This window comes from Wyeomyia smithii, chromosome 2 (genome assembly GCF_029784165.1).
Source record: "Wyeomyia smithii strain HCP4-BCI-WySm-NY-G18 chromosome 2, ASM2978416v1, whole genome shotgun sequence".
NCBI lineage: Eukaryota > Metazoa > Arthropoda > Insecta > Diptera > Culicidae > Wyeomyia > Wyeomyia smithii.
The window spans coordinates 275,685,979-275,696,250 of NC_073695.1; the positions used below are offsets into that span (position 1 = coordinate 275,685,979).

At 37.6% G+C, this 10,272-nt stretch overlaps 2 protein-coding genes across 5 annotated transcripts; one reads left to right on the forward strand and one right to left on the reverse strand.

Annotated features, from left to right (window-relative positions):
- Positions 1-103: 103 nt before the first annotated feature.
- Positions 104-4,117, forward strand: LOC129722433 (BAG family molecular chaperone regulator 2). Of its 4 annotated transcripts, none has more exons than XR_008727601.1 (6): positions 104-884; positions 937-1,036; positions 1,094-1,275; positions 1,329-1,501; positions 1,560-2,039; positions 2,571-2,938. XR_008727601.1 is itself a non-coding variant. In XM_055675878.1 (4 exons), exons 2-4 carry the CDS (start codon positions 2,778-2,780, stop codon positions 3,800-3,802), a joined length of 666 nt encoding a protein of 221 aa, XP_055531853.1. In that variant the 5' UTR covers positions 1,901-2,039; positions 2,571-2,777; the 3' UTR covers positions 3,803-4,117. The 4 variants fall into 4 exon arrangements, 2 of the variants coding, with proteins under 2 accessions (XP_055531853.1, XP_055531854.1); XR_008727600.1 differs by having other exon boundaries at positions 109-884; positions 1,085-1,275; XM_055675878.1 differs by lacking the exons at positions 104-884; positions 937-1,036; positions 1,094-1,275; positions 1,329-1,501 and adding exons at positions 3,031-3,173; positions 3,441-4,117 and having other exon boundaries at positions 1,901-2,039.
- LOC129722429 (general transcription factor IIH subunit 4) lies at positions 4,046-5,929 on the reverse strand. Its single transcript, XM_055675874.1, has 4 exons — positions 5,654-5,929; positions 5,491-5,595; positions 4,516-5,428; positions 4,046-4,455 (listed from the first exon to the last, which is right to left on the reverse strand). Exons 1-4 carry the CDS (start codon positions 5,806-5,808, stop codon positions 4,171-4,173), a joined length of 1,458 nt encoding a protein of 485 aa, XP_055531849.1. The 5' UTR covers positions 5,809-5,929; the 3' UTR covers positions 4,046-4,170.
- Between the last annotated feature and the right edge of the window lie 4,343 nt (positions 5,930-10,272).

Here is a 10,272-nt window from a genome sequence, read left to right on the forward strand (position 1 = left end):
CATATTGGAAAAAATGCCAGCGAGTAGGTTTGTTTATAAACAACTAGGGCATAAAAATTATCGCATCTCCTAATATATCATTTGGATGCGTTCAAATTATAAATATGACGATGCTACATACCTTGCTACCAATATTCATTAATTTAAGAAACAATTTCCAACTTAAAACACCTGAATTTGCGGTCTTTAATTGCCTAGTTAGTGAGAATATATCAACAGACACGAAAACGTTATTCGCTGTTGCATAGTGATGCTCGTCTCCAACCCTTCAATGTGAAAAAACGCTTCCTCACCCCGCGTCTAGCTTTTGGTCAAACCGTTACACCATGTTCTACTCATCATGATTCTTGTTATTTGTCTGATACAAATTTTTCATTGTATTCATTTTGGCTCGCACGTTTGACAGTTATTTTGGCTCGCTGCGATTCAGTCCGCAGGTCTATATATAGTGTCTATAGAATGGCACCGTGTCATCAAAAGTGACGCTGGTAACACTGAACATCCTTTCTCTTTTCCCCACACGAGTGTAATATAGGCTGTTAGGTTGACGCTAGCATATAGTTTTCATGCCAATTTTGACAGTGTCGCCACTCTATATGTATTTACAGGCACTCTAGTAAAGTTGATTTTACCGATTTTACCTCATCCGCTATGCAACAAATTGTAACGCACCTTTCTCCAAGCAGCGTTACAAAGTTTATGGATGGCCCGTAATCTCACTTTTCAGGGAAATCGTCGCACACAGCGATGTTTACATTCTCGATAATCGATTTAGAATCGTGATCGTCCAATACTCTTTGACATTCGTTTCGGGATTTCGAAAATTTGGTGTGGAAAAGATGGACCACCTGAGCCTGCAATCGTCCAAAACCTTAGTTGAACTGGTGAATACAATATATCTAATGAATTTTTTGTTCTAATTAGTTTCGTTTCAAGGAAAACGAATTGGTCAATGGCATTTCCGATTTTGAATTAAGCATTCGGGATGCTGTCACTGGCGAAAGCTCTACCTTTGAAGCGTTGAACGAGTGCAACGGTAAGTAGCAAATTATATTGTCAGTGGAATGTAATATATTTTTTATAGAAACAACAGTTGGTGCTGAGTTGGACGCTCATTTAGATTTCCTCAGACATAATATGTCTCAAGAATCTGGGAGTGTGGAGGATTGCATTGAATTTGACCCAGTTACTGAGAAGCTAAAAGAGAAACGCAAAACAGTGAAATGGAACCTGGAGCAGATATCAAAAGAATTTCATGAGAACTTCGACGAATCGGTAGATTTGCAAAATGGCTTTTGATAAACTCTGATTAGGTTTGATTTTTTCAGTTAATGTGTCGATGGAATGATATAAATCATATTCGAGATGAGATCGGTGAATTGAGACGCCAGAGCATGGAGTTATTAGCTGAAAAAACAGAAGCCCTTCGCGCGATTGGACAAGCTAGGAGAAGTATTCTGGTTAAGCAATCGAGCTTGGAAATGATTCGTGAAGGATTTAGGTGAATAACTATTCCACGTGTCTGAAACTTATGATGGATAATTTAATTATTCTTGCAGAACTAAATTAGCTGAAACGAATGCAACTAACGCAGATATTAGATCCCAAAAAGCGCAATTAGAGGATGAAATAGACGCACTGAATGAGCAACAGAACAAAAGAAGAAAAGAAAAAGCTAGTGGCCGCAAGAAAAATCAATTTTTGCTGAAAAAGTTGACCAAATAGTCTGCCAGTGAAAAACTCATTTCCAATCGCCAATATCATTACAATAATCGTATTGATTTGTATATACAGTAACTGTATCACATTGGTTGAAACAAAAATACATTACATTTGTATGACGTTCTTCCCTTAACAAAACTAATTTTGGATGTTATTTTTCCCAAAAACTCGATTGATTGATATACCGTTAGCTTGTTTTTGACAGCGAGTGACTCGTGAGAAACGACACATACACACTGAAACAAAGCAATTATAACAATACAAAATACAATACTTCTTTTGATTGCCGCCGAATGGGGATCGAAGACTATTCGAAGGTGAGTCTGGAAAATTCTAGAGATTTTCAGCTAGACTTAAGACTGCTTGTGGTTTGTGTGCTAAACTGTTGACAGCATTCCTGGCTGTAGCTTAAATTCAAGCAAACGGAAAATTCATTTAGTCAGAGTAAAAACGATTTCCGATCGGGATACATATTGGCTGTTGGTATGCACTTCTTAAGTGGCGTGAAAAAGTTGTTCAAAAGCAGACATCAATATAGGTGTTGTGGCCTAATACAGACAGTGATGTGAGACATACGTAAAGTGTTTATAGCTTAAGTAATGGAAGCAAAGATGTACCGCGATTGAGTGTTTGCTCCGTTAGAACCCACAAGTTTGGGCAGCTAAAAATTGCTGAGGGGTTTCCAGAAATGGCCGAAAATTCTTTTGCCGGTTGTGCCAAACGATCACGCTTTGATGCGCAGTTTGAGGAGGAATTCAATGGCTTCGATCCGTCCACTAGCATGACCAGCACTTTTAGGTAAATGTTGCCTGTTGCAGTGACAGTTTTGTGTTTTCTTTTTGTTACAGGTTTGGCAGATCGCAAACGCAATATAAACAGTGAACGAGTTACCAAAGAAACCGCAGTCATCAAACGCTGTCGCTAGAATAAACAAAGCCTAACAAAAATCCTGCAATTGTGTGCGATTTTTAGTCATCGTCAAAAAGCTTGACTGCTTGGATTGGTTGTACGTTAATTGTGAAACAAAAACTTTATTCAGTTTTCATCGTTTGCAAATGAGCTTGCCAGTGGTCTCGAAACTGGAACAAACCCTTGAAAGTATGGAAGTGGATACGGCTATGGTGGGTCCGGGCGAGTGTGATGTACAAGACTGGTCTTTGGTGCCTAAAGTCGACGAATCTAACACAGCTTGGCTCAGTAAACCACCAATGGAAAGGTTCTCATCCGTAGCAAAAATCGTTTAAATTCCCTTGGCAGTAGTTTCGGCAATATACTAACGATATTTGTTTGGTTTTCCGCAAACTGCAGGTTTATCGGCATTTTGGATCAGCTCGACTCGAAGGTTGAAAAGCTTCGCAAGGATGCTCTGATGCTGCAAGAGAAGAAAGACTTTCTTGCAATGTCCGTGGACGTGCTGAAAAACAACGAATATTTAACCGGCTTGAATGAGAGTAAGTTAAATTGTCTTGCCGAATTGGCTAGAAAAGACCTTCACTACCTATTACCAAAAATAGTGTATGCGAAGGTGTGCGATTTATTTTTAATTGACTCAAAGTGTGTGCGTTTCATGTGCTTACCGAATAAGTACTAGCTTGCGTGGGACCTTTTTTTTCAGAGTAGCTCATTCCTTAGATGAATCGCTTAAAAGCAGCTTAGTGAATAATAATTTGAAGGATGGTTTCAAAATCCCTGATTTGATGATCTGTCTATCATTCTAGATGAACGAGAAGAAATCAGCTGCTACGTTCAACGAATAAGCGGTCGCCTATCAACGGTGGAACTAAGCGTCTGCACCGTTCGTGATAGAGCTCAGGAGGATTCACTGCACCACATTAACAGTTTAATTGATGCTCTGATCTCCAGCTCGGATCCGGTCATTTCGCGTATGCGCTGCCAACAGTTTCTGAACGCCTGTAGCACAACCGACACTACCACGTACTCCGATCTGGATCCGGCTATGTGCTCGGACAAAAAATTCGAAAATGTTCTGCTTGGTTGTACCTTGGATGATCAGAAAACAATCAAGAAACGATTACAGGCACTGCTAGCTTATCTTACACAGCAAACTATCGTTCAATGAATTAGTAAAAGAAACCGAAAACGCTTGAATGGGCAATTGGTTATAGTTTTAAGCTACCGTGTAAAAAGAAAACTATTCATCAGAAAAAATCCTATGAATGGCAGAAAACTGAAGATGAACAACGTAATGGTGGCAAACATTTACTAAGCAAAAACCAACAGCCATTTTTAACGTAAATTTCATATCTATGCTTGTTTTTACCAATGTTCCTTAGTTCAGTTCAGTATAAAATAAACTACCATATAATGAAGAAAGGTAATCTAACAGATCTCTTGCTCGAAACCCTAAAACTTTATTAAAGCATACTAAACACAACTTTCAACGCAGCAGAATCACGTTATGCGAAAGAATTGTCCACTAGCTTTTGCTTAGCTTCCACCCTTAGAATATCGCTTCCAAAATCTCTTCACGTCATCGTGGCCATTTTTGGTGACAACCATGGTTCGAGTACGCTCGTTCTGCCAGATCATTACCCCGATCGATTGAGCATAATCGCGCAGTGTGTTAAAATCGCCCTGCGACAGAAACTGATTGTAGACCACACCCTCGGTGTATGTGAACCGGTTTCGTTCGTTTTCCCACAGTTTAATTTGATCGACAACCGTCGGTGGAAGTGGAGATTTGGTATTCACGGTGTGCTCGGTGTTTAACATCTAAAAATAAACAAAAAAAAGTTACAACAAACTTAAATATCCAGTCAGCATGGAACTCACAGTAGGATGTGCGTGCTGCTCCAGATAGCTAATGATTTGTTCAGCCGTTATACCACCCCGGAACGCTTGACGAACGGCGTCTCTTGTGAGCACACCTACTACTAAGTTCGGAAAGCGATACAGCAACTCCGTGAACAAACCTAACAAGGCTACCTGGAGGTTGGAATCGGTGTACGCGTACACACGATAGTTTGTTTCCACAACAATGTACCCCTTATCCTGAGACGAACTATCATCTTCCGGGATGGCAGGTACGGCATTCTTTGAGGTGATGTTGTGTGCTAATCTAGTGGGATAGAAGCGTCCTTCTTTCCGCTTACGTTGATATACCAGACCGAATTCTCTCAAGTGTTGTAAGAACGTTAGCAGTCCTTGGCTCAACCCTTCCGAGCTGTAATCCCGACCCAATGTGGAAAAGCTTAGCTGAAATAACATCGAGAGACATTCGGCCAAATCTAGCCCACGTGCCTCACAGGTGTCCAAATACTGAAGCATAAAATGCCACACCTGGGCCTGAGTATCTAGTAAAAGGAACTGAAATCCCTGTCGTGTGATTACCGGACTACCGTCCGATTCATCCCGCTTCATTAGATTTGCATGCAGAAGAATTCGCACCGCATCCGGTGAAATCCCCTCTCCCTCCATTCCTTTGGAACTGCCGGCACCCACCATGTAGTGCAACACACATCGCCACCGTGACATAGCGTATGTGTCTAGAAACTCGATGTCCCGCGACTTCTGATCCGGATCCATCGCGTTGCTCATTGACCAGGGGCGGCCTCCTCCGAGTAAGGCAATTTTAAGATTTTTCTTAAAGGTAGGGCATAGCTCCAAACCTTCCAACCCTCCGGGTATAGGAATGTTACGCCAAACACCCAGATCAGTTAAAACTCGTGAGACGATAACATTTTCCCTTAAAATTTGAGCACCATATTACTAGTTAGTATTTAGTTACTAAGTTATTTGCTTACATACTTCGCATATATCTGCGAGCCCCACGATGTGACGACTGCTTGTGGAATCGCTTGTTCTAGAAACAGTATCCTTATTACAAACTGACGAGCAATTTCCGGTAACTCGCTGAAATATTAACATGAGTAAAGTAGAGTTGATCAACTTGCTCAAAACTTTCAAATACCGATAAACTGCTAGGCATATCGCCGGATAGTTGTACAATTTTTCTAAAGCATCCGGGGGCCGTGATTTGAGGTATTCTTCCAAGTTTTTGCATTCTAGATTAGCGGGTTTCGTTATCAAAGAAGCAGAACCTTTGGAGTATTTTGCCTCGGACATTTTTCTAAAGTTTCAAAACCCGAAAACTATATCAAAAGTCCGATAGAAGTTCGGAATCGCTCCGAAACTCACATAACGCTCTAAATAACACTGAGCTAGGAAAGAAAACATTACTTTTGTGACATTTTGACTGTGCGAATTTATAACGGTTATAGAAAGGGGTAAGGGAATAATCGTATATTACGTAAAATACAATCTGGCAATTTTAAATAGCAATTCTAAATAATTTAGCTAGGTTTTTTTATTGTGAATACATTTACTTTACAATAAATATTATTGTCCAGCACAATAGAAACGTTGTTTTTGTCATTTTTGCCATGTAATGTATTATGTATCTTAACAGTATTTTTAAGGCATTTTTTCCATACATTTAGAAGTCATTGTTAATGTGGTAATTATCGTTGGTAGAATAATGGTTAAATTATCGGCGGTAGATTCAACAACAAAAAACGTTGTTGAAACATTTTAATGACAAAACCCGTTTGCAAGCTTACAAAAAAATTATCATGTTTTATGGTTACAATAAAAACATTATCTATTTACTGTTCTCACCGTTAATTACATCTTAAATTTTTTTGGGCGGTGAAGCCAACATGCAAAATAAGGCAATTTCAATTCCCCATAGAGCGCTCTATTGGAGTTTAAATACAATTTTACAGCCAAACGGTTTATTTGACTGGCATAGAAAAACGTCAAAAAGGGCTGCGTGCACTGTCCGCCATTACCGCTCGTGGAAAGCTGGATAACGTTTTGACGTAGGACTACGTCTAACCGCACTATACCGAGATACATTCCGCGAAAACTAAAACCAAGATGTAACGACGGAATGAAAGATTTCAAACGGTTATACTGATGTAACCACATGATGGACCACAATAATCGATATGTCGTTGGATTGATAAAATGATGGACAATTTTGTGATTCTTCAATTTTCATTATCACTTCATTGTTAAACAGTGAAAATTGAATAAAAGTTTCAAGGTCGAATTTTCACCAATAATGTACCAATCATATGCGAGCACGCCTAGCACAGACTTCATGAATAGACACCAACTGCCTGCAGTGATATCCTGTACAGCAGTGACAAAAAAAAATTTGACAGAATCTCCCCGTCCCAATAGGTCAACTAATGTTAGCTTCCATCAGCCTAGACTAAATTGATGTCTTGAAGGTAAAGCTTTTTCGGAAAGTTCGTAACCACCTCCACTACCAGACAGTTTTACGTTCTGCTGTTAACAAATATGTTAATGTTAATAAAACTGATGTCTTGAAGGAGAATATGATGGCACAGGCAACAGTACTGCACCAAGTAATGTATGAACAGAGCGCTGGTTCCTCGTCGTCTATCAGTGCAGGAAAACTTGATATTCATTTTTGTGCAGTCAAGCCAAGTGAAAACTACATTGCCACTGTTGACGCACAGTGGGGCATGGAACACAATCGAATTGCCGTTTGAATTGTCTTCTTCTTCTTCTTGTTTCGTATAGCAGCAAATATCAGAATTCAATATGATTTTTCGGATGTCGCAAAATAGGCTGCGCCGCCGGGGACAACAAAATGCGTTGTTTATTTTTGAACTCTACACCCTGCCTTTTTTTAGATTTATTTAAATAACTGAATATAGGGTATTTAAAAGACAATAGAAAACCAAAATGCTCCGTACAGATCTTTGAATAGGTAGTTAAACGAGCTGTACTGATGATTATATTTTACTAGCTAAATGAATTTAGTCCAATATGACAATACTAGTTGCATCACGCGGTGGCGGTTTAGAGAAAAACCAAATTCATTTCATCTTGATATTAGAGTTCCGACGTTAGTGTTTGTATTTTTCAATTGAAATTTTTTTGAATTAGCATTTGCAAGAAAATATTACTTTCCATAACCTTACTTGTAATTGAACAACGCTATGCAAACATTAATTGCTGAGGCTAATGTTGTGCATCACTCTAGCCCAGTTTATTTTCGAAGATAACGGACATATAACTTTCAAATATGGTATCTTCGTTGTTCTTTGGTATCTTGAAACTGATCAAATTTTTTTCTGATTGATTCTGTATACTGATAAAATGGTAAAATTGACCTGAATTGAATGTTAACATGTTCATAAAATTCTATGTCAATTTCAAATTTTCTGTGAATATACATTTTCTACTAAAACTGTAATTCGTTATCGATATTTTTTCCACGAGCTTGTAATTACAGGAAAAAAATTTATGTGACATCTTTGCCGCTTGGTGATCGGTGAGTGAGCCAACTTCAACAAGACAAATAGATATAGAAGGAAGTTTGATTTCTACTAAATCGTACTCAATTAAATATTTTATAGAAGGTTGCCTTTTCGCGCATTAAAGAAAATTCGCTGTATTAGAATGAAAGGTATTCATCAATGGTCCAGAAACCAAATTTAGGGGAAAATCAAGTATCTAACTTTTTTATTTTTGTAGATAGAAAACCTTGTTTTACAATTTTATAGCTCCAGTAATTTTAAGTAACTTTGTAAAATAAAGTTTTTTTCTAAAACATTGCTATAGAGCTCTAGACCCAAATTTTCTCCTAAATTTGGTTTCTGGACCATTGTGAATGTTAAAGAGAATATTTTTTCTTCTAAGATAGAGTGCTGCAAAGAAATAATCAAAATACAGACCCCGTTCGATTTTGGCAACACCTCAGAATTTTTTCTGTTGCCAAAATTGAACCATGCCAATAATGAACGGTTTTTTCATGACTTTTTTGGCTTTTTAAATGGTCAAAGACGACCTTAACAGTAGAAATGGCCACCAATGAACTAGTTTTAGTTCCAAGTCGTTGGAGGTGTCGCTTGATGAATTTGGGCTGACGACCTAGATACTTGATATTACCACCGGAACCAAAACACCTTCCTTTTGGAAGATGTTGAGCTTAAATCGGTTAAAATAAATCAAGCAAACTACAAAAGTAAAACGAGCTTAAATCAAACATAGTTTCAAAATAAAATTATAAAATTATTGTAGTCCTACGTCAACTATGCGGTCGTGTCTTGGTTACCACCCTCCTACTATTTTTCTTGATTTATCCATGATCGGACAGTCTTCATTGTTTAGCTAATCTTTTGTAGTTTTTATAAAACAAATCGCGAAATTAGATTTTTCAAAATGAGCTATTTTAGATAATTAATTTTAATTTATCTTTTAACTTAAAAAAAATATTCTAGAGTGTATATTTTCTCGAAAAGACAAAATTATTTTGGCTCTGAAAACATTTGTAACATCAATACCTTTACAAAATAGCATTTTTCAATTCCTTCTCAAAAATGAGTCGTTTTCCAAAAAATCAAACCAAGCGCACAACATGGTATGTTTTGTCCATAGAAAGGTCTAATGACTATTGAATAAAAATCAAAACTGGGACATTTTTTTTGTAGAACTGCTCAGCTGTCTGTCATTATGAGTCGTGTCAAAACATGTTGTTTTCAAAGCATTTTTCATAAAAAGACACCAAACAAAAATGAAGATTTCAGATAAGATTTGGGCTTTTGGCAAAGCGGTAAAGCGGCTATAGACTATCTCACCGAATCTCTTTAACCTCACTTTTCTGACAGTTAGTGGTGCGTAGCGGTAATGCTGCTTAATTTATAATTGTTCTTAGTGTACTGGCACCTCACGCACAACATTTAAAGGGCGTTTTGGTACAATTGGAGTGATCTGCATCACCTGAAGGTAAACAAAGTTACCAGTAGCTTTCAAACTCAGGTGCGTGACGTCACCGTGCGATAGTCTACAGTTTTTGCCAACTTGAAAGGTTTCTGCACTGATGCGTAGATTCGAGAAAAAAAAACGATATGAGTTAACAACATGCTAAAGGGTTGATGAAACCATAACTTAGTTTGCGCATAAAGTTCTCATTTATTCATTAAGACAAATACCTTGTCAGATGAAATTGGGTTGTTTAGCTATTCACGAATTTCCGATTTTTATATATCATCTGAAAGAGTGTAATTTTCTGAGCAAAACGTGATTTTTCAAAACTTTATATCATTATCCTTCGATTTTTAAATGAAGAATTAGAATTCGCTCCAAATCGCTACAATGACAGTTGGTATATGGGCGAACTGTCACTGTAGCGATTTCGAGCAGATTTCGAGCAGTTTTAAATCTTGATTTAAAAAGCGAAGGACAAGATAGATTTTTTTCAAATTACGTTTTACTCAGAAAATGCAGATTTTTCAGATGATATAGAAAACTGATATAGCTAAACAACCCAATTCCAATAAATTATTATCGCTTTTTTTGTTGCAAACATATATTTTTTACTAGTAGATAGTAATTTGTTGATGTTCTTAATTGTAGATAAATAATAGCGGTTACAATATAGTGCATGCAGAGAAAAATCGGAAGCGACGAGTCGCTTGTCTGACACAGATTTTCCAGCGAATTTCGTAGCATTTTAATATAATGTAGCCTTTGATTCAACATAAAATGTCC